General features: G+C 40.3%; 2 protein-coding genes across 4 annotated transcripts in view; both read left to right on the top strand.

Moving 5' to 3' along the window:
* grb10b (growth factor receptor-bound protein 10b) overlaps positions 1-8,849 on the top strand; it is a 61,929-nt gene extending 53,080 nt beyond the window's left edge. For 2 of the 3 annotated variants that reach the window (XM_062398879.1, XM_062398881.1), the window contains 9 exons: positions 871-1,008; positions 1,292-1,402; positions 1,697-1,795; positions 2,045-2,122; positions 2,208-2,324; positions 2,808-2,874; positions 2,982-3,069; positions 3,534-3,627; positions 4,008-8,849. In XM_062398879.1, coding sequence (XP_062254863.1) covers positions 871-1,008; positions 1,292-1,402; positions 1,697-1,795; positions 2,045-2,122; positions 2,208-2,324; positions 2,808-2,874; positions 2,982-3,069; positions 3,534-3,627; positions 4,008-4,154 — 939 coding nt within the window. In that variant the 3' untranslated portion in view covers positions 4,155-8,849. The remainder of the gene's footprint in view (positions 1-870; positions 1,009-1,291; positions 1,403-1,696; positions 1,796-2,044; positions 2,123-2,207; positions 2,325-2,807; positions 2,875-2,981; positions 3,070-3,533; positions 3,628-4,007) is intronic. The other variant, XM_062398880.1, reaches the window with a different exon arrangement.
* Positions 8,850-10,488: 1,639 nt separating this feature from the next.
* ddc (dopa decarboxylase) lies at positions 10,489-27,136 on the top strand. Its single transcript, XM_062400107.1, has 14 exons — positions 10,489-10,621; positions 11,508-11,715; positions 13,303-13,416; positions 13,534-13,653; positions 16,228-16,362; positions 17,196-17,339; positions 17,906-17,972; positions 18,279-18,373; positions 19,782-19,849; positions 20,534-20,610; positions 21,949-21,968; positions 22,086-22,184; positions 24,889-24,990; positions 25,627-27,136. Exons 2-14 carry the CDS (start codon positions 11,515-11,517, stop codon positions 25,828-25,830), a joined length of 1,446 nt encoding a protein of 481 aa, XP_062256091.1. The 5' UTR covers positions 10,489-10,621; positions 11,508-11,514; the 3' UTR covers positions 25,831-27,136.
* The last annotated feature ends 217 nt before the right edge of the window (positions 27,137-27,353 follow it).

The raw sequence follows: 27,353 nt of genomic DNA, 5'->3' as shown, positions 1-27,353 counted from the left end.
TCGACGCCACATGTTCCAATTCAGCTCTAATAACATAACCTATAACTTCATAATTATATTTTTGTGGGGCATGAAACCCGCAAAATCCAAAACACTTCAGAAATTCTCAAGACAATTAAGCTTAAAAGTTCCCCAATAAGAATGTACTGCATGTCGACTGAGAGTGTTCTGTGGTTACATGTTGCATCAAACTTTATGTTTACATGCTTTTTTCATTTTAATCCATAATATAAGATAATATCTTCAGAAACTAATTACAGGTCCACCTCAAAACATAACCCCTATACTTATATACTTATCAATGTATATATGTATTTATTTTTATTTATATATTTTATATATATATTTATGGACTAAGCAATTTGATTCAGTTTTTTGTTCGATAAAATTTCAGAATATGGTAAAAAATATTGCTCTGTGTTTCCCGAACCCCCAGTTCCTTCTTCAAATGTCATGTTTTGTCCACAAATCAAAAATGTTCACTTTACTCTCATTAGAAGAGCAAAGAAACCAGAAAAAGAAAATCATATTCAAGAAGCTGAAAATGTGATCCTGTCGGCCTTCTTCTAAAATGCACAGCTGGTGTTTCAGACTCTCGCACAATGTCTGATCTCAGTGTGGTCACTGCTGTGGTGTGTAAGAAGCCAAAATCCTGCCGGTCGTCTCAATTATCGGCCCGTCAGTCTGACTGATGCAGGAAACCCGGGGTGACAGCTTATTTTTTTGACAGGAAAAAGCAATCCCAGGTGGAAGGGAGCGTGAGGCTTCAGATGTGATCCTCCCGTGGCAGAGAGTCATTGACAGGGACTATTATTAGAGCGAATAAATCCAAAATGTTGTGCATCATGTATTTGTTGCTCCATCTTTCAGAACTTCCTCACGACCAGTAGCTGTCCAGAGATACAGGGGTATCTGTATGTGAAGGAGGTGGGGAGGAAGTCGTGGAAGAAAGTTTACATGTTCCTGCGGCGCTCGGGACTCTACTGCTCGACAAAAGGAGCCTCAAAGGTAACGGCTACTTGTCATCTTCAGCTGATAGAATAAATCTAATTGTACCTCTTCTTGACATAAAACTACATTATTGCTTCATGATTACAGTCTTTATCCTATCCTTTTAGAATTCATGCGTGTACTAAATACATGTTTACAGTAATGCAGTAAATATTCCTGATAAAATGTAATTACCGTCAAAGCAACATGACTGTTATTGATGGTGGTCTGTGTCTTTCAGCGTGCCTCCGGGCCGTGTCTCTCTGCGCTGCTCTGACTTATTAATTATTTCTGTCTCCAGGAGCCCAGACATCTACAGTTACTCGCAGACTTAGAAGAAAGCAACATCTTCACTGTCATCACAGGCAAAAAGTATCACGGTGCGCCCACAGACTACGGCTTCTGTATCAAGGTGAGTCGCAGATCAAAGTGCTGAGATGAAGCCGATTCCTCATGAAACATTGGGAGCCGAGTCATGATTGACATCCTGTGCAGCTCAGAGTCTCACAAAAAGGCCACTGGCTTGTACTTGATAAACGAGAGCATCTGGCTTACTGCTGTATTTCTCAATACTGAGGTTTTTCTCATCATCCTTTTGAGTTTAGTGATGAAGATGATAATGGTGGCGATGTTGACAAATTATACAATATCATGTGATAAGTAGGTTTCTATCTCTGTTCTGAATCTGAAAAATGGTCTCTTGCAGCCCAACAAAGCTCGAGGGGAGTTGAAAGACTTGAGGATGCTGTGTGCCGAGGACGAGCAGGCAAGGACCTGTTGGATGACCGCCTTCCGACTCTTTAAGGTAACTGTCTCAAAAATAGTAAATATCTCAAACAATAAATAAACATCTTTTTTATTCTATACCAATTAGAGCAACTTTGGTTAAAGGGCATTTTAATTTTTATTTCTTTCTCTCTTTCCATCTTTCTTTCTTGTGCATTTGTTTTGCTCCTGAGCACTGTTCAAAATCAGTAAGCAGATGTTTGAAATATTTGTATTAAGGATTTTTCTAATGTCTGTTGACCATTGTGTTCCCCTCTTTCCTTCATAGTATGGAATTGGATTGTATCAGAATTACAAGATTCCTCAACAAAGAAAAACCTTAATTTCACACTTCTCGGCTCCTGTGGTAAGTTTCCATTTCCTTCGTTTTCAGCTCATAGCATTACTTTGAAACGCTGTCGTCTGACTGGTGTGTTTCTGTTGCCCCCTAGCGGAGTGTGTCGGAGAACTCCCTCGTGGCCATGGATTTCTCAGGGAGGATAGGCAGGGTGATCGACAACCCTGTGGAGGCCCAGAGTGCTGCCATGGAGGAGGGACACGCGTGGAGGGTGAGACACAGCCTCGGTTTTAATCTCATCTCTGTCAACAATGCTGCAGGCAGACCTAAGACACACCTCGACAGATGGCAACGTTTATCTTTGCTCAAATATTCATACAGAGTATTTTTCCAGCGATGATTTTCTACATTTACCTAGACCTGACAAATGCTGTTTGTCTTTTCATAAAGCTGAAGGGCTGATGGCAAAAGTGGAAGAATATGTCTAATGAATCTGAATTTACGCTCACACACAATTAAGTCCATATAATTAATATGGCATGTAAATGATTTTGAAACTTAAATATAAAGGAATCGTAGATGAATACCATAGAGAATATTTTTGTTCTACATTAATAACATCTGACCTGCTCTTCTTACATTTAGATATTTTTAGTGTGTGTGTGTGTGTGTGGTAGAAGCATTCTTTCTGATGTAAGATACCAGATCGTGAAATAATCCCTGTTGTGTTGTCTCTGTGTGGCCTCTCTCTCAGAAGAGGAGTCAACGAATGAACATATTAGGCTCCCACAGTCCACTGCACCACTCCTCACTAAGCTCAGGTAAGTTCAACCACACTTTGTGTTGTTTGTTCACCTCTTTTTCACATTTCTTTTTGTCAGTTGAGATCATTTGAAAGATTTTGACATATTTTCCCCTCTCTCTGCAGTTATCCACATAGCACAGCTGTGGTTTCACGGCAGGATATCCAGAGAAGAATCCCATCGCATTATCCACCAGCAAGGACAAGTAGATGGGTGAGTGAGCTGGAGCAGTTCAAACACACCGACAGCTAGACATACACCAAGTAGAGGCACCAAGGCCCATTAATAATTAATGTTTTATCATTAATTAGATCCTGATTTGTATTAGGTCTGCACCAGATGATCAAGAGCAAGATCCATGAATTCTTCTCTGAGGAATCAAGGATAATCTTGAAAATCGCTTTTATAAAGAAATCCTAAAGAAAGTGTGGGGGAAAAAATGCTAGATCCCCCCCCCCCCCCCCCCCCCCCCCCCGATCCAAATCTACACGAAAATGTCCTGGGTTCTTCTTTGGATCACGCCCCACCCCTCCAGAAAGTTACTCAGAAATTGGTAGAGTAGTTTTAAGTAGTAATCCTGCTGGCGAACAAACACACAAGGAAACAACAGTTGAAGTATTTTTTTATTATGCAGCTGTTTTAATCACACCATGTTCCTCCTTTTCCTTGTTGTACAGGTTGTTTCTGCTGAGAGTCAGTCAGAGTAACCCCAAGGCGTTTGTGCTCACCTTGTGCCATCACCAGAAATTCAAACATTTCCAGATACTACCGGTATGAATCTCAATGTGTTTGATAATTTTCAGAAATTTTGTTTTCTACAGTTTGTGGTGATCCTTTCTTTTTTTGAGGGGAAAATTGTAAACGTTACTTTGACTGTTATGTTGATCAAAAAAGGTTCCTCACCTTAGCTAATAATTTTAATTTTTGTTGTTGTCATTGTGCGAATCCCACAAAGCAATGAATTAGGATCATTTAAGTTTAAATTTGAATAAAAAAGTCTAGCTTAATGCGATCATAATAAAATTTGTTGCTAAAAAACTGCATACGTGCAAAAATCGTAGCTGTGGTCTTTTTCTCACCTTGTCCTCTCTCTCCTTTCGCCCCCTGCTGTGACCCTGCTCTCCCTCAACCGGCCCCGATGCCACTGCCAGTGTGAAGAGGACGGCCAGAGCTTCTTCAGCCTTGACGATGGCGCCACCAAATTCACCGACCTGATTCAGCTGGTAGAGTTCTACCAGCTCAACAGAGGAGTGCTGCCTTGTAAACTCAAACACCCGTGCACCGTCGTGGCCTTATGACATCTTCAGATCCTCTGACTCCGCCCCCATCACTTGACCTGACTCTGCCTAGAACAAGCAAAGCAAAAGGAATCGTGCTGTCGGGCGGTTCTTTTTTCTTTTTTTTTTATCTTTATAAGAAGCTGGTGAATTGACTGATGTTTCATTGTCGTTGTTTTATATCGCCGTGAGTCCGCCAGAGACCGCTGACTCGTTGGATTTCTTTTGAGTTTGCATGGATGTTTGAGGAGTCGGACGCGCAAACTCGCCCACTCTGTCCCTCCGCCGTGAAGAGAGGGCGTAGAGGGAATGAACACTGCTATTGGTGTCAGCGCTGTTTGCAAAATCCACGGTCTCACTTTCCACAGTCGTCAATAAGCTTGGACCCCAAATCCTACCTGGTTGTTTTGAAGCGAAGTCCGTGTTTCCCTTCAACTGGACAATCAGCAGGACAAGTCGAGCTTCGGTTAGGACCACTCTGCTCTCCTGAGAATAAACACTTTCCTCACCGCAAACTTCTCATCACACGTCCTCAAAGAATGAACTGCAGATGGAGAGGTGATTGTTTTGCACGCACCGAACTGGGAGTGGCCTTTGACAGTGCATGACCTTGACTTAACTGTGAGACAATGCGGCTGCCCTCTAGTGTTGTAGGCATGCAAGGTCCACAATTAAACGTGGATGAGTTTGTCAGGTCAATGTACCTGGAGAAAAAAATGGCTACGTAAAAATCTGGAACTATTAGAACAAAGTATTTTTATACTGGACAAGTCTGCATTCATCATCCTCTCAGAAATTAATTTGCTCATCTCTGAAAACACAGGGTTTCTTTTCTCGTTGATACACGTATGTCTTGTCATCAAATTCATCTTTATTCATTGTTTCATATCAAATTTTTTGCAGTCTGGATATTTGAAAACCCTCTTTTCTCTGTATAAGCTACAATGGGGTAAATCTGCACTTGTTATTCTACTGCACGCGTCTATTGTCCCGGGCAACTCTCACAAAAAGAGCATAAATCGAACCATGGTGTCATTCAGGGTAATATTACGAGTATTAAAACAACTGTATCCAGGATTTGTTTTTCAAAAGAAGCCATATGTGGTAGTTGTATCCATTGTCTCTCCCTACAGGCAAAAAACAGGCCTACATAAAGCTACCTGTTGCATCAGATAAAGTGGGACAGCGGAGAATGCCGTTTTTTCTATCCACGCTGCAGCACAGGGAACATGATCACTGGCATTTAACACGTAACAGTCAGCGAATGAAAGGAAACCCAATCTTCCGTTGTTCTTTGCCAAACTTATCTACTACATCCGGGAGATAGAGAGAAGGTGTCCATCATGGTTTCGGTGGCTCTGACTCCACACTGACAGTTGACTCTGTGCATTGCACGTCGCACGATGCGGCCTTTACCTGCCTGTGAACAAACTGTATCACACAAACACACACCCACTGCCTACTTCACACCACCTGTTTGAGTGAAACAGTCTGAAAAGAGAGCAGTTTGTCACATATCAGAATTATGAAAACAGAACGATCGCTGCCTCTCAGGCTCCTCCACGTTTCCTCTCTGCCCGTTTCACCCAGTCTCAATGCATTATGTCTTGTTTCTTTATTCAGGTTGAGAGCAGGACTTGTTGATTTCTCATTCAGATGTTGTTACGCTTGCACTCAAAGCCCAGCGCTTGCACTCCGATTTCCTGCTGTCCAGCTTAAGCTCCTGTGCCGTTTCTGTGCGTACGTGAACAATCTGCTCTCCGGTTTTTGGAGTTTTTTTGTCCAACATGTCTGTCAAAATTCCCATACCAATACAATGTCAGGTGTATTGCTCCTTGATTTCCTGCTCTCAAGCTGAAAGACCACAGGAAAAATAAAAAATAAAGACAGGAAACCCACATTTCTCTAGTGTAGAGCCGGAACATTTAGGCTTAAGAGTGCAAAACTCTCACAGGACCTATTAACCCATGTCTCTACATTTCAGTTTACTGACTCACAGTGCATGCTGTGACGCTAAGACAGTAAAGAGAGCATCAGACTGAGGGCAGAGGGTAGACAACTCTTAGTTAGTTTCAGAATATGATTTCAGCAAAGATCTCTGCCATCTCAAAACTCGGGGAAGCTATCTAAACTAATCCTGGTCACTTGCGTCTCTCCTGGTGAATTGGGTTTAGAATCCCTCTTCCTAAAATGTCTTAAGACAAACGGCATTTTTAGTTTTTCCGTTTCTTCGCCTGAAATTTCTCGTCACTCCTTTGAAAGCAGCCATCTTTTATTTACCTGCAGGTTTTTTTTCAGGTGACCGACCATCTGAGATGCAGAATAGCCGCACTATATCGACACTTTGCGTGGTCACCATCTAAGATGCAATGACTCAATCATTTTTAAAGTATTGTTGCAGCAAAATGTATTTATTTATCTGGATGTGATTACTTGAAAATTTTAGATTTCTTTTTCTCAGCGCTGTTCTGTACTGTTTTCTTTTGTTACCATGAAATGATTGACCCGTGTGATTTATTTTTATTTTATTATTTGTATTACTGTAATGACCTAGCAACTATGGACTAATTTTTTTTTAAGTTATGATTATTCAGAATTATTTTGTCATCAACACTTGTTATGAAGTGATGTATTTTTCAAAAGAACACTTGCATCCATAGTATTAACATTGTCATTCCAATATATGACAGCCCGAATGTTGTGAAATTGATAACAAAATTACTTGAGCTTCCCAAAGCATTAATAATGACTAAGATATATTTTCATACCCTTTTAATGTTTCTTTTTTTCACCCCAATCTATAAAATACATAATAGTTAATATTAAAAAAAGGCCTCATATTTTCCTCCCAGAGCTGACTAGGTGACCATAGATATTAAAGTAACAAAACAACACATGTTTTGGGAAACTGGGTCAAGTAAACTTCAACATGCTCATAATTCACTGTTGAAATGCCTTTTACTGAGGAAAGAATTGTAGAGATTTAGATGTAGTAAAAAAGTCCATTAAAGTCAAGTTAAATCATCTTAAAATACTATGAGTTATAATTGAAAAAATAGACAACAAAATATATGTTATAAGGCATTGTCACAATTTCCTCTGAGTTAATTTATACCCTTATAACTGCAATGAACAAGGAACTAACCAAACCACATCAGAACAACATGATCAGCAGGGTCACAGCGTTGATCTCAGAGTGAAGAAACTTAAATTAGCAGGTAGTTGTGATCTTTTGCATGAATGTGTATAGTGTAGGGATTCTTAATCATGTTTGAGATGTTGATGATTCGTTGTGATCTGGATTGGATTGCTGAATAGGTTCTCACTGAAATGTTGATGTTAGTATTAATCTACAGTCCCCTCAGATTCAGATTCACTCACCCCACTTTGATCTCCTTCTTAAATTCCCATTATTTTCCCCGACTGATGTGAATGGTAGCTGAGGTTAAGGTGAGGGACGGGTCAGGTGTTGTACGGTGGAGTCAGTGTTTCACAAAGAAGATAGTTGCTGGATCTTAGTTGCTCTCAATGCAAAAGGCAGAAATTAAACTCAAATAGTGGATACATGGACTAATGAATCAGGTGAATTGGACTTCAACATTTTTTACACTTAACAGAGATGAATGTAACTGGGTTGCTCAGGGTTGATTAAGAGCATGTTAAAAACTACTGGTCCATCAGGTCTCGAGGACGTCTATGTAGAGGATGATGATGACTCGTGAATATTGTAGTTTCATTGAGCTGCGAGTTGTTAACTTTTCTCCATTATGTGCACCACGCATCTGCTAGTTGTGATTACTTGAAAATATCTTCGGAGCAAAATTGAGTAGATCCCGTGCTTAAAAAAAGAGTACATTTAGTTTAACAGTGTTTTTTGAATATTATTGTTTAAACTGTTCATTTAAGAAGAAGAAAAAAAGCCTAAACTACCTGCCTGACTACCTGAGCTGATTTAGCTATTAAGCCTCAGTTTTCAATTTAAAAAACACATGCTAATTTTTCATGCATCGATTCAGCCTAATCTGGTCCATTTACTCATATTAAGATGTGTATTATGGAGAGGATCAAGTGCACATTTAGATTGTGTAAATAAAAGAACCAACAGTTTTGGTAGCCAGGTGACATGTAACCACAGATGGTGCCTCTGGTGACTTCTCTTTCTGTGCATAAAGACAGATAAAGCAATGCTTCAGATGGGACCATTCACACTCAAAAACTCTGGCGCCAAAAGGTGCTTGAGAGTGGATGCTCGTTGTTTTTTTTCTGCTGCACTTTCAGTTGAGTTTTAAAAGCGAAAGCAAACTGGCCCCGATCCTGCAAAGTTGGATTGATGGATTTTCATCTTGGCTCTTTTGCATTTTCATAACATTGTCACAATGCAAGATACCATGGCTGTACAAATGAGAAAAGTAAATATATATGTATATATGTTTATATATACAATATGTGTATATATGTGTGCATATATACACATATTTCTGTATGTATACATATTGAAATATAAACTGTTACGTATTTCAGGGAATGCAAAAGAAAACAGTAGCTTATCTCTTTTTTGTAAGAGAGAGGTCCTGTATTCATAATGTGCTTTGCTTCAATCTGTAAATAGTTGAATGGCTTATAAATCATAATTGTAACCTTTTCAGGTATTTTTGTACAAATAAGGGACTGATATATTCTGTTTATTGTAATTAGAATAAAACATTAATACATTGATATAAAAAGCCTTTGTTTGTCTTTATTGAGAGAAACCTTTGAAACCTCTACCAACAAGAAAGGAAGAGAGTGTAATACAAACCTTTATTTTCTGTGCTCGTCTTGGCAACGGATATCAGTTTTGTGTGTTTCCATATGTGTCCATGATCTGAAAATCACATTTTAAATTGCAGGTCCTTTCCTGGGCCAAATACACAATTCTCAGGTTACTATTGTACTTTACATTCTGCTCGAATTCCAGTTAAAGAGTAATGCTTAATTCCTCCACTAGATGGAGTAATGTCACAACGAGTTCAAGGACTTATAAAAACAGAGTGAATTGTAGTATTTTAAGTAAAAGTAATGAATTAGTGTTGGAAAACATGGAACCATGTTGCCAATAAATCCTTACAATACTTCATTATATGACATGAGAAGGCTGATACAGATGAAATCAGGTCTCTGCAGTAGAAGACCGGCCACACTGAGAACTGACCCCTTGACACCATCTGTGTGTCACACCCTTTGGATTATCAGTCATGCAAAAAGAGTGAGATTTCAAGGCTTTGAGTTTTGTTGTGGGCAGGAGAAAAGATTAACATGTTTAAAGATTTGCAGTCCAGAACAACTTTTTCATAATCTTTTACACAAAACTCACAAAACCGTGTTTGCTGCACTCTAAAAAAGGAAAAATTGAAGGCTAACAAAAGGAAACAATTAAAAAGAGTGGGAGCTGACCGAAAGGATCAGGTCACTCACCTACTGGCACTCAGATCAATTGAAGTGCATTTGCTGTTTAAAATGACAATTGCATTTTTCTGAAATTAGCAAAGACACTGGTATCAAACTGGCACTTCTTTGCACAGTGTATATCTTAAAGGTCATACACTCTTGTGCCAATTCCACAAAACATTGACAGGTCACCAGCCAGTGATGGAGGTGACTTCACAGTATAATAGAGTAAGATATGTCAATGGCATAGCATTGAACTAAGAAAACAGGAGAGCAAGGGATTTGTACTGGAAAAGGTTGAGACAAGGTACAGATGCGAAACACCAGCTCCGGTCACAAGTCTTTAATTGCAACTACGACCTTTTCACCTCAAAGATGATTCTGCATACAACAACTGCAGTTTTGCACGCTTGTCTCTTATTCATGATTTGTCACTTCTTGTATTTATTTAAGTGATACAAGAAGTGACAAACCAAGAACCATCAGCGCGATGCTCGATGTGCAACGCCCTGAAAATGCTGCTGTCACACAATCATTTCCCAATTTGGGATCAATAAAGTTCATATTTCAATCTATTTATTAATTATCTACTCAATATATAGACAATACAGTGATTTGTATTATTTATTAAAATTTATGTTTTTATTTGTACATAAATGCAGAATTTTGCGAATGGTGGCCTTACTTTTTCATCCCCACTCATGTCTTTCTAATCTTTGTAAACACAGCTTGATACGTGATATCTCTGTACATAAGAATAAGCATATTCACATATATCCAAGTGTGTGGCACTGTAATCACAGCTTCAGAAAATGAATGTGTCCTTCTCGCAGTCGGATATCAGCCCTGCTCCCATTGGCTAGGCTCACGGGGTCCGGGTGGGTGGGGGTGGTTAGTGGCAAGATAAAAAGGAGCATATGCCTCCTGTCCTGCTTACACACACACACACACATACAAACAAACAAACTGCACGTGCCTGCCTGTTTGTCCGTCTGTTTGCCGACGCCAGAGGAACAGAAGAGGATCCAGCATCCAAAGAGCTGAAGCTCTCACCTGAAATTGTGAGTGAATAGACAAACACACACACATTTACACACACACACACTCACACACACACACACACACACACAGAGAGACACACACACCACGTCTAATCCTATTTGAGATCATGAGAAGGATAAGGGCTTTGCCTCTACAGAAGGCAAAGAAACATGCAGGGTGAAACACTTGTTGAATGATCGAGTGCAAGAGCGAGGGGCAACGTTCAAGAGTTTCTGTGGCTTCTCATTATCCTGGCTTTATGGTCAAGGTTTATGAAACTGCCCTTTGGCTCTGTGTTTATGAGGGAATGAGTTTATAACAGCAGTCTGCAAATACACAGTAAACTTACACACACGCTTTACAAGCTTTATTTATCAATCTATAAACAACCTATAATTTATTAGGAAACCAAGTGTTGATCTGATCGATGTAACTTTTTTATAAATACAGCATTTTTTAAAAGTGCCTACTCTATAAAATCAAATAAAACAAATGTTGAAATTATGGAAAAAAGAGCTCAAACTTCGAACTTTGTAGCCAGACAGAATATTTGAAAATGTAACCAGATCAGCGTGTGTGTTACTACTGTTTTGAAAAAGCCGTTGTAACTGCAACTGTTCAGGAGATAAATTCTCAGTGCAAGTGTTGACTGTATTTCCATGAGTCCCTTCATCAAGGGTGAAGTCGTGTTTGAACATATCTATACTCTATGTTATTCATTTTCACACATTATAAAACTCTCTCGCCTCACTTAACATCATGAACCTGCTTAACTCTGCAACAAACATCCCATTCATACCACTGAGATCAAGGGTTAAACGTGTGTGTGTGTGTGTGTGTAATCCCTAATCTAACTGGTTGAAATAGCAACAAAGGAATAAAGTGTTAGTGTGATATTTTTCGCAGTCGGACCATGGATGCAACAGAGTTTCGTCGCAGAGGAAAGGAGATGGTGGACTATGTGGCCGACTACCTGGAGAACATAGAACAGCGGCCGGTCTACCCAGACCTGGAACCAGGGTATCTTCGTTCCTTGATCCCCAGTGAGGCTCCACTGGAGCCGGAGACTTATGAGGAAATCATGAGAGATGTGGAGAGGGTCATTATGCCGGGCGTGAGTTCTGCTGTTTTCTTGACGCACACAATGTTGTAGACTCTCTTCTCATTCAATGTAGCATTTTAGATCATTTTAGAAAATAATAGTGTAGAGTGTACGAGGCACTTTCTGTCGGGGAACCACCAATTGAGTCACATGATCACAGCAATTTGGAAGGAGACACGAACATATCAGCTGCTACAGTCTCTTCCTTTGCTTATTATAAAATACAGACAAAGCCAGAAATGACATGAATCCGTTTGTTCAGCTCAGTATTATCTTTTCAGCAATGCTAACAAGCAACAGCTTGTTTTCATCATTTCATTTGTCTCAACTAACCTGGTAACTTGGATTGAACTAGAATGTCTACATCCATCAAGGATCTTAGGTCACTCAGTCCACTTTACCTGACAGATTTTTTATTCAAGATCCATGAATTATTGTCTGAGAAATCAATTCATATGTTGAAATCTGACATTGCTAAAGAAAGTTAAAAAAAAGAAGATCTGCACCAAAATTGTATGGAATCATCTCTGACCTTAACCAAATCTTTTGTCCAGGTTTTGGGGGTAATGGGTCTTGTAGTTTTCTTGTAGTCCTGTTAAATAACGAAGCCAGTGATAATACTGTATAACCTCCTTGGCAGAGGTATTTAAAAGATGATGTGATTTTAGAGTACATGTAAAGATGTTAAAGGCAACATTTTTAAAGTTATATAAAATAATGTCTCACTCAACCTTTTATGTATATGACATTCATGCTGCAAACTTATTAACATTCAAACCCGGTGATCTGGATGTAGTTTCTCTTGCGCCACAACATATACATTTATTCTACAACCCTTATGTCTTAACTTTAAAAAGATTATAGCAATATAGGATGAGAACAAGGAGAACAAGTATTTTAGGCAACATGGTGCTTTATCGCCTTCATCAATAGCATCGCTGGTTTAAGCCCGATTACTTTAAAGCTGGGGCATGTTACGTCTGTCTCAGGACTGGTTTTCTCCTACAGTCCAGACAAAATGTAGAGGGAAACATGCAGATGTATCAGTCTGTCTGTGTGGCATTTATCAGTTCCCGGTGCTATATGAGTTTTATGAAACTGGTGACAGAAAGTGCAGTATTTAGTGGCTCAATGAGCAGCATCTGATGCTGTGTGTGTCTATATTACACTTCATGTACTGTTCATGTATTGTTCTGGAGAGGATAATCAAATTCAATTCATCAGTTTGTTTCAGCTCCGTCAGTGTTTATTGTAAAGTATACGCCACCTCACTCCACAAGCAGTGTTAATGTGAATTCAACCCTTGTGTTGTGAGTGTCGGTTTATTCATTAATCTTGAATAAACCGATAAGATAAGTTGTCAGACACAGATGACAAACAGTAAAGTGTTGGGTCACTGATGAACAGAGGGGGTTGCTTTCAGAAACTCTAATTCTCTATTTTATACTAATCCTGGCGTCACTCTGACCTGTAACACGGCAACAACACTCCAACGCCTCCATTCCGATACCAGAAAGGAAGTAGATAACTGTCAATGTAATGTCAGTGTCCACCTGAGCTAAAGTTTCATCTGAATGACTCGTTTTTGTCTGTCTCCAGGTGACACACTGGCACAGCCCCTACTTCTTCGCCTACTTCCCAGCTGCTTCCTCTTTCCCCGCCATGTTGGCCGACATGCTCTGTGGAGCCATTGGCTGCATTGGGTTCTCCTGGGTAACACTTCTTCTCAGTGTCAGACTCTCTGCATCCTCAATTCACTTCTACAACAAACGCAAACAGAGCCCTTTTTCTGATGTTTGTGTGTTTCGGGTGTGTGTGTGTGTTATTCAGGCTTCCAGTCCGGCCTGCACAGAGCTGGAGACAGTGATGTTAGATTGGCTCGGCAAGATGCTGCATCTGCCCGAGTGTTTCTTTGCCGGAACTCACGGAACCGGAGGAGGCGTCATCCAAGTGAGTGTCGTCTAACTGCGACTTTTCTTTGACATGTCTGTAATTTCTCTGATGTACTGACTCGCCAGCACTGACACGCAGGAAAACAAAGGTGTCCCTACACACTCAAAACTCAGGGGAAACCGTATTCATCAGCAATTTGTGTACTATTGATTTGTTGTTTCTCTCTGTTCCTGCTTCACACCGGCTGCACATTGGCAGGAAATTGCCTTTTAATATGTCATCCACAGGCAGACAGGTGACGCTGATGGTGCTGGGATTGTTTTGTGTGGCAATAGGCTAAGAAATCGCCTAGTGTTCCACTGATGGCAACAGTATTTATATATATGTGTGTGTGTTTGTGTGTGTGGGACTGGTGGAGCCTGAGTGTGCACTCTGATGACAGATCATTCATATCTCCTCTATTGTGAGCGTGTGTGTGTGTGTGTGTGTTTGTGTGCGCAGGCTCATCTGGTTCAAAGTGTTTTTGTTTCGGTCTTGCCACTCTCCTTTTTTTAAGTGCAGCTTTACCAGCTCACTATGGCAACAAATGTGGCTCTTTTCACTGCAGCTGAGGCTAATGAGTATTGTGACAGCACATTGCCAGCCTATTATTATAAACCTTATTCCAACACAAAGGGGAAGTGGGAGGCTTTCAAAAAGACCCCATGGTGACCTCAGATTTCTCTTTTTCTACTGTCGCGTGAGTCGTGAGACTCTGGTGAAGGGAGATGTCTCTTTGTCCGTGATTAGAATAAATGCCAAAATAACAGATTCAAGTATCAGTGCGAATAAATAACGGTGTGATAAATTCCATCTTCCTCTCACCAGGATTCTTGGATTTCTTTTTGGTTTATCAGTTTATTTGTGTATAAACCATTCTGGAAATGATCATATAAAAAAACGATTGGGAGTCATGATGTTTGTTGTAGTAAAAATCGAAAACAAATGTCAGTTGTGCTATTTCTCTATATGATAATAGATAATAGGCTGATGTCTGAAGGACAGGACGTGCACTTGGGTACGTTTGGAAGCCTGAGGTCGTTTTGAGTTTATGTTCCTACACTTTCCAATTCCTCAGAGCTCCTGATAATCAATGTGGTCTGATGGGTAGGTCGGATGATTGATCCATTGCGTGGATCCCTAACCTCTCAAAAGGTTGGGCTTAATCTTTTTCCGCTTCAAATTTGTTATGACACAAATGACAAAGCTTATATTAGGATGCTGGTGTTGGTGGCAATTTGTGCTCATCGACTGAATGATTTGAACATTTCATTGACTTGTGGTAATGTGGCCTCAAACGATGTTCTCCGGATCAGGCTGCATGGATGATGACTCATCACACTGTTTCCACATGAAGTCATTTTCTCCTCTAATGAAAATGTGGAGGTGTCACAGCGTTCAAATCAACACTGAAAATTCAACAGCATCAAATGTTAATTATTGGATTTTATTATTACTTATTTGAATTAGTAATAATAGCCTGCTTAGATTTCACAAATGCAAATGTACTCAAACATATAAGTCCTTTCATATTCAAGATTCAACACACTCAGTTGTTTGCCTCAGTGTGCCACAATCAGACAACAATTACAGCATAATACATAACAAGAAAAGAACCAAAACACATAATCCCCTTCCCATAAAAACACAACCTACATCAGTGGATGTAAAATACATAAATAAATTCAGAATAAAATTAGCATTTTGATGCTACCCTACACGTGGGTGTTGTTTTTTTGCCTCTGGCTTAAAACAGACTTTTAACATGAAGTCAGAAAATAAGTCATTTATTTTGATTATGTATTAACTTTAGCAACCAGAGATTAGAGACATAACCTGCCGCTTTTATAGAGAAGATCAGTCACCACCATAGGATGTAAATGATGATTATGCAATGGCATTACATATGTACACGGCCATTACTCCTTCAATGATTTTCATTTATGATGTATTAGGATCAACAGCAACATCAAATCTTATAATCACTTGTAGAGACAAGACACATCTCATCTTCGTATTAGGGATTGAATACTTTCTATGTTTGTTGGGGATAATTGCATGTGTGCATGAATAGGGACACACAAACTAAATGCTATAAATAGATTATGGAAAACAGAAATAGAAGAGTCAATATATTATTTACCTTTCATGTTTACACTGGATCATTGAAGATAATACAGTAGTACCCAATAATTGTGGGTGTGTTTGCATGTTAACACCTCCTGTAATCAGGATACGTAATATAGATTTGATGTTGACACCTTATTCTGTTTATAGTAGCCAGGATACCCAATAATCCTGGTGATGATATATGACTTGTTTGCTTTTCCCGCCTCAGAGGCCACTAGCTGCCATAATGTTTGATTATACGATCCACAATCTTCTGAATAGTCCACCACTCAACGGACTTGTCATCTACTTCTCACAGCTCCAAAACCATAGATGCTCTTTTCGAAAAATCAAAATGAACCTCGCCTAACAGAATAAGTTTAAAAATTAAATATAGGGAAGATAGGCCATTTTCTCCTCAGTCAAAATTTCGCCATCAGGTGGTTGCTGAGAATGAACGAGTTTCTCATGATCCTCCAACAGAGCACAGCCAGTGAGGCAACCCTGATGTCGCTGCTCGCCGCTCGTTGTAAAGCAATCCGAAGGATTCAGGCGTCAGAGCCTGAAAAAGCAGAGGCGGAAATCTTCTCCAAACTGGTGGCGTACACCTCGGAGCAGGTAATAGGAACAACACATTCACAGTCGTACTCCTGTTTGGTTCATGGCTGAACTAAAACTCTATTTCCATTTATCTTACCCAAAGTCCTGACTTTACACATCAGTTTAAGTCAACACGGTTTCAGATATGAGTGAATCTCAATGTTTTCAACACTGCTTAAAGTAACAAAATCTGCATGTCCAGTGCTGCAAGTCAAATGGAGATACAACTGCAACTGTGCACTCTGGATTCTGTAACTGGTCTCATTGGAGAACAGTCTATGTGAACTTAGATCATAAAAGGTTACCTCTGTATAGTGCAGGAGGATTTCAGTGACTGACAGAGACAGAGGGTCGGTCAGGCAGTCGCTCGCTCTGATCAGGTTTAATACCAGGCTGACTTGGTGATTGGGTTATAGCAGCTGCCTGAGGGCCACATAGACCTTTACATGGAGACCAGTTAGTTCTTTATACTCAGGAACACTGCTCCACTGGTGTGTACACGTCAGAAATACTAAAGTATTGATGTTTCTCTTAGATGCTAAAAACTTACAATCTGTAAATTGCTACATGCTGAAATCTACAATTATCATAAAATTATTTGGACTGTTTTTCTAACGTTACATAAAATATTTAAACATTCAAATAAACACACTCAAAGATGTATGATGTTTAGAGTGAACACATATTGTTTTTAATATATTAATGAATTCTTATATTTAAAAAAAATAAAAATAAACTTAGACTTGACTTTGACTGTCCTATGTGTTTGTTTATCAAATATTCACACAATATAAAATGATTCAATAGATCTTTGTCACCACTCACAAACGTTGCATCTCTCTGCTCCTCAGGCTCACTCCTCGGTGGAGCGTGCGGCTCTGATTGGAGGAGTCATGATGAGGAATGTTCCTACAGACGACAGCTACGCCGTCAAAGGGGACATGCTGAAGAAGATGGTGGAGGAGGACAAAGCAGCTGGACTCATCCCTTTCTATGTAAATACAAATCTGTATCCATCTATGCAGCTATCACACAGCGGACACACACAGTGGACAGACACAGCTCCAACATTAAATATGACTATTCTTCACAGCAAATTAGATTACACACGTCTGTCATTGGATGCGCTCGACACCAATTGCGCAACCACCCACTGAGTTGACAGCTCCAGCTCTGCTTTGCACACCCCGAGGCCTCTGCTGAAGGATAACTGTGTTTCTGTTGAACCTAATCTACGTCTATCTTGTTAAGGACAATAATCCCTGTCTCAGCTGGACCCACAGATCACTATCAGGGTGTAATGTTCCGGAGGCTGCGGTGGTCCAGCAGCTTTGAATCAGCTCTGTGTCCAACCTGGCTGCATGTGATCCGCTGAATGTTCAAATAAGACATTTATTTCAGTCTTTGTGTACAAGCAGCAGGTCTCAGGAGCTGCAATGATGGTGCTTCATTAAAGTCTCCTGCACAATTGAATCTGTCACTGTTGAGACCGTGAAAACAGCACAGGTAATAAACACTTGACTGATTTGAATGTGTGTGTGTGTTTGTGTGTTTGTTTCAGTTTTGCGCGACTCTCGGCACCACTCCATCGTGTGCTTTTGATCACATCACCGAGCTGGGGCCCATATGTGAGTCATCACAGCAGCACACACTTGAAAATACTTTGTTTTACAGGGAGACTACTCTCTCTCTCTCTCTCTCTCTCTCTCTCTCTCTCTCTCTCTCTCTCTCTCTCTCTCTCTCTCTCTGCACAAACTACCTCCAACCAAGTGTGATGCTTGAATTTTTTTGCAACTAACAATTATTTGAATCATTTATTTTTAATTTCAATAATCCTCAATCATGACCAGCTCAATACAATCCAGAAACTACAGGTTTTACATCCCGTATTGTGGAATTCAATCTGACAGAAATAATCTCTCGCTTTCTTCCAGGTAATGAGGAAAATCTGTGGATGCACATCGATGCAGCTTATGCTGGGAGTGCATTTATCTGCCCTGAGTTTAGGCCTTTGTTGAACGGCATTGAGGTGTGTAAAAATATTGAAACATTTATATGTATGTATTTACTGCTAGTAATCGTGTGTTTTGTAAAGTTGACCGAATGTCAATGATCGAGCTGCTCTAAGAATTTTCACGAGAAAAATGTCATGTCAAGAGTTTAACTTTGAACATCCCAATATGTGTTGGACGTGTTTAGTGTGGTTTGAAACTTCAAGTGAGCGTCCGCTTGCATAGATACACTTGCTGCCAAATAACAAGGGTGCCTCATTCTGTTCAATAGGTTGTAAAATATCTCCCGTCACATCTATGACCGAAAACACTAACCGCATACTGATTATATCCAGCAGCTTTGTTTTCTGTTCCAAAGTGGCGTAATGTTAATGTCAAGGAGGAAGCATGCAAGAGTGAGTAATAGGCCAGACAATCGACGGGAGTGAGGCGGGAGCATCTATCTGCTGTTTGAGGCTGCCGAGGCAGCTGCCGCTCCCCAAGCTGTGCAGAGACGCAGAGATAAGGACAAAGTAATTTCCTGAGGCAGCGTTAGACCTTTAGATATCACTGTTTATTAGACACACAAATTCATACGATGTTGGTGGGGAGACAGAGAAAAACGGAACCAACTGTTGTTTCATCTCTTCTCCTGCAGACGTGGCTATAAAATTTGCTCCTGGAAATGTACAGTTAAAGCTTTTCTTTCAATTTAACTTGCATTTTTACATTTTCTTATATTTCTTATGCGTTAAGAAAATAAGAAAACGGGGACCTCTGTAAGGAAGTTAAGTTCACAAACGTGTTTAAGCTGTATGCAGTAATATTTAGTGGAGTTTATATTCTGTACTGTAGTTAAAGTACATAACTTTGACATGACCATCCTTGATGGAGACATGGAGAAGGCTTTTTGGATGAGAGCGCAGCCCTGGCTCGAGGGCTGGTTGCTAGGATATGAGTGATGGACGAGCAGGCAAGCAGCGCTCTTTGAATCAGTCAGCATGGCAACTGTCAGCCAGGAGTCTGTTTCACGTTGTCTCTCTCTCTGTATGCTGTGTTATTGCATCTGTGGAGGTAGGAGAAAAGGAAATTACAAAAGATAGCCAACAAAAAGATGGGAGCAGATTAGGTGGGGTTTGTCTTTCTTTGAATCAGACATGCCAGGAAAGGGTTATTTCTGCACGCTGTTGGCTCAGCGCTCCTCTTTTGCATTTCAAATAAATTGTGGCTGCTTCAGTCTAGATAAAGCTGTTGATGAAACGCTTGTGTCAGTGATGGCAAATTAATATGTTTTATAGTAGGTTTACTTGCAGAATTTTTTTATCACCACAATCAATTTTTTCTGGGTAATTGGTTACACCTTTAAAAAAGTAATCCAGCAGACCCCAGAGATTATTGATAGCAACTCGTAATCCCTGGTCCTCTGACAGTTTTTATCTTTTACAGTTTGCTGACTCGTTCAACTTCAACCCACACAAATGGCTTTTAGTCAACTTTGACTGCTCTACGATGTGGTGAGTTGTCTGACACACGTTAAATATGAAAGTTATACCTTTAACAACTCCAGCACATATTCCTGAAATACTAATTAGAGCTTAATTAAAGGAAAGAGTATTTCCTTTGTGTGCATACAGTCACACAATGACCTGTTGAACAAAAGAGCCCGGCATGCAATTTTTAGCACCTAGCATCTTAGTCGCATGAGTATATTTGCCCAAGGTGTTCCGATTTACCCCAGAGGGGGCAGTTGTCATCACAGAACTGATATCTATACACCCCTCACTCATTTGCACGGTGAAAATAGAAGTACGCCTTCCATCTGCCCCGTCTGTCAGCAGCAGACAAAACCACACATGCTCCGCACAAGGTGGAAACAGAGGAATCACAAACACTGACATGTGGCGCGGGGAAGAGATGGCTTGTTTCATCACCTCTAGCTCAGTCTCTTGCTACTGACATAACACTGAGATATCTTCATTTTTTGGTTTGCGTTATAAATGTGATGTAATATGCTATAATATCAGGTCGAATGAAACATAACAATAATATGATAAATCATGACAAACATGTTAAATCTAACACACTCAAGCAATGTAAATTAAACATATTGTATGACCCTGCTGACCAAAATCATGTTTGCCAAGGCAAACATTTCTGAATTTGTACATATGTGGTATTTATTTGACACCTGTGAAAAGGGTGAAGAAGAGAGCAGACATTATTGGAGCCTTCAAGGTGGACCCACTGTACCTGAAACATGAAAACCAGGAGTCAGGTAGAGTCACTTCTCCGACATTGTTTGAATCAACGATCACAGATCAGCTTTCATGAACTCGACTGAATTACATAAGAGCAACAATGTGGGACTTTGTTCACTGTTCACATTGTGAGGCCCTGGGTTCATTAATTTTAGCCAGGATGCACTTTTGTCTGATCAACGAAAACACTATAAACGTGCTGAAGCATTGCACTAGTGAAATGCAGTGCAGCCTAATCCAGATAAAGGTAGGCAAAAAGAAACGTGTGACAGCTAAGTGTGAGTGTGTCTGTGCTTTACTGCATTACAACTTATTTGTCAGGACCAAGCTGAATTTTAGACCTTGAAACTCGTGACATTTTCTCTGGTGCTCACTTCTGTGAAAGGGATTGTTAAAGACTTGGATTTTGTGTTTTGAGGTCGTGTGTGAATGTTGGCTTCTGTGAGCCATCTTAATGATTTTATAATCCTATCCTACCTGAGGTTAAGCTGATTTACAGTATTTGTGAAGTAGTTTAATTTAATTGATACACACCATTAGTCACCCTCTCTTGTGTGTGTGTGTGTGTGAGTGTGTGTGTGTGTGAGAGTGATTTGGTAAGACTACAAACCCCTACTACCTTCCAAAAATATTTTTAGAGTGATAAGACTTGAAGAACTATAAATCTTAACATGTGTCAGAGTCTGTTTGTGTGTCTATGTGTGTGTGTCTGCGTGTGTCTGTGTGTGTTACTTCTGTGTGCACAGGTGCACACGCTCCTCGCCTGCAGATGGGCTCAGAGCTGCACTGTAATTTGTCGGACAGACAGACGAGCAGACAGAGAGAAGCTCCCACCACACTGAGGCACCTTACAAAAGCCCTCTCTCATACAATCTGGACTCTTCAATCTAATTAGTGGTTATTAGCACCCGCTAACACGGGCCTCCATTCTGTGGAGATGAGCTACTCGCAGCTAACGGTGTTAGTGTATGTGTGTCTCTGTGTGTGTCTGCGTGTGTGTGTGTGTGTGTGTGTGTGTCTGTGTGTGTGTGTCTGTGTGTGTGTATGTGTGTGTGTGTGTGTGTGTGTGTGTGTGTGTGTGTGTGTGTGTGTGTGTGGGCAGCGATGAGTGAGATAAAGGATGTGGGCTGCAACAATGACTGCAACACCTGGACAAAATAGAACTGCCTCACAAAAGATACATTTCCAAAGCTACTTAGTGTTCAGTGTCAGAACTCAGGAGCTGAAAGTTGTAGAAGAGACGGCACCGTGACCAGTGTAAAAAGTTAATATCACAATAATATATATATATAATGGTATTACTTTTAAGATGTAACAGGAATTATTGTCTGATTGTCTCTTTCTCCTTTTGGCAGGCCTGGTCACAGATTATAGGGTAAGATTCATTATTAGTTATTATTGGTCATTTTACATAAATCAAATCAACATTAGTTAATATACAGACTTGTTAGCTATAACCATTATGGTCTTCTCACCCTCATCTGTCCCGCAGCATTGGCAGATTCCACTGGGAAGAAGATTTCGCTCGCTTAAGTTGTGGTTTGTCTTCCGAATGTACGGGCTCAAAGGTCTTCAGGCTCACATACGCAAGGTAGGCAATCCCCTGAATGAGCCGACGTTCACACAAGGTTATCACACTGTCACGTTTTTAAGATGATTTTTGTCCATACCTTCATGATCCAACATGTTCACGTACAAATCACCCTCCCTAACAACATTCAACTCTTCAGTATGTTATCTGAACGTAATCTAAGACCCCTCCAGTTTTTAACCTTGTTAATAAAGTCATAATGGGCTTTTCTTTTTTCATGTGACACAATGTGATGTATCATGAGTAAAACATGGCTGAGTATTCCCCCTTGGAACTGCAGTGTAGAATGACATAGGACAAGGAACGGTGAAGCTTTCCATATTGTTTTACATTTTACATAGCACACACATCTGATAACCGATAACAAACCATAGGAGTAGTTGATTATTTGCAGTTAACTGGCAGGTTAGCTAAGGTAGATCGTCTTTATGGTCCAAGGTTCATCACATTATTAGGTTTTTGATAATGTAGTCAAGCTAAAGGCTCCTGTTATCCAATACCTATGCGATGAGAGTGATACATTAAACATTCTGAAACATTGCTTTAAATTTGGTTTGCAGATTGATTGTTCATTCCGCTAATTTGACTTGTCATCGCGCGGTGTGAAGTATCGATACAAACAGAGAACCAGCAGAGGTTTGTGTATTCGATGAGTGAACGCAGAGCCGCAGGCAGGCAGCTGATGTATGGATGGGGACAGGGGCGGGGCTCATTTACATATTGACAGACCTGCAAGTATATAAGGTTATATAAGTATATAAGGTTATATAAGTATATAAGGTTATATGCTTGCAGGTTAAATAAAATGTTATATTTATTTGTCATTTTATAATCTGTTATGTGACTTTGAGTGCTCCAGATCTAACACCAACAAGTTACTGGTTCACGGCTATTAAGGTAGAATTTATTCAACTGGTGCTTAATGAAATGGAGTGCATTTTTTTGCATACTGTTTTTATCAAGAAGCATCAGAAAACAAAGTTACATGAATAAGTAGTTGCTGTTTAATTTTGTGCTAATAATACAAGGAAGTGAGCAAAGTGATAAAGGGTTGTTAAAGTTGTTTCAAAATAAATCAATTGTAGCAAATGTGGTATTAGCAATATCAGTGTGGTAATCCTGTTGAGTCATTAAGGTCATCTGAACCCTGACTTACTTGTGCTTTGTTATACAGTAAATTACTAGTTTGCATTCAGGCTTCACTTTCTCGCCTGTTCATTTGAACCCAATCAACCTTAGGAAAGAAAAAAAGGCATCTTACAATTACTTATGCCGTCAGAGTAAATGCCATCTCCTTCCTCCCTCCCTTCCCCCGTCGTCTCACCCCTCCTAATCCTCCTTACCACTAAAGTCCCCTCAGCAGCCTCCCTCCTCGTCTCTCTCCTCATCAGCACATCCTGTCAGTCATAAGTGTTTGGCCTGTATCTCCTTTTTATCCTGACATTTTCTTCTCCTCTGCCACCCGCACCTATCCCCTTTTCCCCCATTGCCCTTTCTTCCCCGTCGCTTCACCCTTGCTTGCCTGTCTCTCCGCCTCATCTTCCTCTTCCTCCCTCCAGTCTGCACTGTCAATCAAATGAGCCTGTTTTGTTTTTACTCTCCATTCGAAATGAAGCGGCAGCAGAGGCAGCATTGATCCCTGCAGCCATAACCCATGACACACCACATCCGTCTTCCAGATTAGATTGAGCAGTCTGTTTCTGGAATTCTGTAACTAAATCTCAGAGTTAGAGTTGTTTAAATGGAAACACAGCATGTGTAACGCAGAGAGATTCCTGTTTAACCAATAACGGAAAAAATACTGATTATGCATCGCCATTAATAAAAATCATTGTAAATGACTAATCTTAATGTCTTTGTGTATAATACAAGTCCTTCCTACTGACTGAGCATTAATGTAGTGGTAAAACAATCGTATCACATCTGGATGGTGGTGAACGACTGGCTGGGAATCAAGCTATTTGTTAAACAGATTTCTTTCATTTAAGACATGTTTGACTACATTCGAGGGGGACTGGCAGGAAGTTGGGATTAGATGCAGTGATGCACTTCTAGTTCCCCCACACGTCTCTGAGACATGGGGGGAGGGGGGGGGGGGGTAATGATAGGAGCAGTTTTGACATTATTCTACAGGAGGCAATGATGAGAGGGCGATGATGTTTTCCAGAGTACTTTATGGCTAATGAGTCCTGATATTTAACTAACTTGACCAGTGCCTCTAAGACAGTAAATGGTTTGTAAATGGTCTGTATTTCTACAGCGCTATTCTGCTCTCGATGGCCTCTCAGTGCTTCATTCTTCAATCCTTCTAATAAAAGGCTTTTGGTGATCAATGAGCATACAGTTGTAGAATGTATTCCATAGTCAAGGCGGTGAGTAGAAAAGTGCTCACCGAAGGGGTCAAATCTACACGGCTGACAGTGCTGCACCGTGTAATGTTGCAGCACTGCCATCGAGTGGAGATCAAGACAATTACAGCCTTTGGTGCCGCTACTTGCAGGCAACAAGTTTGATAAAAATGTTCTTCACAGTTTGCTCTCTTGCACTGTATCTAAGCCCTATACACTTCTGAATGAAAAGGGATAAATATAACTGAAGACCTCACAATGCAGAATAAGTGGAGCTGCATGGACTTCTCTGGTATACACTGTTACATATTTAAAACCGTGCATTGGGTACATTATAATCTGTCTTGTATTTGCAGCAAGTGGACCTGGCCAAAGAGTTTGAGAGTTTGGTGCGAGCCGACAAGCGGTTTGAGATCTGTGCTGAGGTCATCATGGGACTGGTCTGCTTCAGGCTTAAGGTAACAACATACAACACAGAGAACCGCTTTTGGGACTGACACTGATGAATCTGTCTCATCCGTATTGTCTCACCCAGTTAAACCCTCTGTACCTGTTGTAGATAGATCACAGTGGACATCTACTGTACAGGTAGATCTGAGATGTAACATTCAACTTCATCTGTAGAAATTTATCAAAATCATATCTGCCATCCATTTTTCAGACAGAATAAAACGTATAGATCTGTGAGTTGTAATAATGATTATCAGTGCATCTCTGAAAACAGCTTTAGTCAGACAGACAAATCAACTGGTCAGATCGATACAAAAAATGGTGGTAGGATGCAGAAGTGTGGACCCAGGGGTTTTTGTTTTTATTTTCTTTGCCATTTCAATAGTTTTGTCGTTTTTCAACAGTTTTGTAGCGAATACTTTATGGATCCTGGTTAAACAAATCTGACATAATTCCAGGACTGATATTAATGAATGCAGTCTCACTCTGCCATTATAGTTTTCAAAACAAGCAAATCATTTATAAATTACCCACCCAACAAACAATTAATGTTGAGTGCAACGCGAAACATTAGATGAGTGTCACATATCAGCTAAATCCGAAACACTTGGCTTTGACCTCTTCCTCGCTCTCTCTCCTCTCAGGGCTCCAATGAGCTGACCCAGAACCTGCTGAAAAAGATCTCAAAGAGCAGAGAGATCCACCTGGTGCCTTGTCAGCTCTCTGGACGCTTTGTCCTGCGCTTCGCCATCTGTGCACGAACCACAGAGTCCCGTCACATCCAACAAGCATGGCGGCACATCACGCAACTGACCTTCGAGCTCCTGCAGGAGGAGCCCAGCCATTGACCAAAAGGCAGTGGGGGGGACGGGGGCTGGGGGGGGGGGGAGCTGTGTAATCTGAGACCCGATTGCAGGACCAAAGTTAGGATGAAAATTCTGAGTTTCAGGTTGTGGATGTAAAATGTCACAAAGGGATCGAAACAGCTCACTCAGCAGTCACATGTGTTTGTGTCAGCAGCCGAGCAGTGGTCATTATTTAGCTCATTTGTCTTTTTGGATTTTTGCAAACTTCTGACACTTCTTCAAAGAAGCCCAACTGTGCATGACAGGCAAGGCTGCAGGTTCAGAATATGACAATGTGCTATCTGCAACTCAGCTTTAATCTGTCGCTGTTTGTCATTTTCCTCATTGTAATGCCCCCCCCCCCCCCCCCCTGTCCTTACTGTCTATGCCGCTTCTGTGTCTTCTGTGTATGAAGTTTGGTATATGGGGTGAAGTCCAGGTTCTGTTGAGTACAATCAAAGTGAAGCTTTTGAGTATTGCAATGAATGTTTTGCACATTGTGTGTGTTTGTGTGTGTGACTGGAGTTTGTGTGTGTCTGCTTTTCCGTGGCTGTTTGTGAAGAAATGTCTTCTTTGTGTAAAGTGAAATGAATGGGTTGCGAAGATAAATTTGTCACATTAATATACATATAAAACACATACGTGATCAATGTTTAGGGGGCTGCATAGAAAGTAAAAAAAAATTCCAGCCTTGCTCAGAGTTAGCAGGTTATACCCCACATATAAGTGCTTTTATTTATGGCCTCTTTAGCAAAAGCAGTTAAGTTTAATATATAATGGCAGGCAAGGGCCATTGTTTTTTAATCTATTTTATTTTTTTTACATAATTGTTATTGATTCATGATGTGTCTTATGCACAGTGAGCAAGAATTTCCCACAACTGTAGCACAAGACAATCACTATTCCACTGTAAGTATGTGGAATCAGACCCACAGTATGTTTCCTTCGGGCCACATGGGACCACTTTTTATAAAGTGAGCTTATTCACAATCATTAGAATTATGCTGGGAAATAATTTGTGACGGACCCATACGTATGTTAGGTCTCTGCATTGAAACATATTAATGATCAAATGAGTAGAGTTAAAAAAAAAAGAAACTTGTGTAAATGGTGCACTTATTAAATGTGTTGTAACTGCACTCTGTCTAATGCTGATTTGGTCATTCCAGTTAAATATTGCGCGACATCACCAAACCTTGTTGTAAATTCACGCGATTTTGTCAAATTCAGTTGCTGTAATGTATCAAGATGCTTGACTGTGCTGCATGCAATGGAGGGGATTTGTTTTAATAAAGTCTGCTGTGGTCTACACGCTGTTTGGATTGATTTTTCAAACGTCCTCTTCAACACTTTAGAATACATCAGGGTCACAAATTTAAGATATTATCGTGTGTGGCACTAGGGCAGTGTACTTATTAAATTGTTTAAGAACAGACTCTATTATAATATAAAGCAGCCTGCCTGACAAGTGCAATGACTCAAAGCACAGGACATGTCATATCACACCACCACACATTTCCCTTGTG

This window comes from Platichthys flesus, chromosome 11, assembly GCF_949316205.1.
Source record: "Platichthys flesus chromosome 11, fPlaFle2.1, whole genome shotgun sequence".
Classification (NCBI taxonomy): domain Eukaryota; kingdom Metazoa; phylum Chordata; class Actinopteri; order Pleuronectiformes; family Pleuronectidae; genus Platichthys; species Platichthys flesus.
Note: the sequence above shows the minus strand (reverse complement) of the source record. Positions and strands in the feature narration are given on the sequence as shown.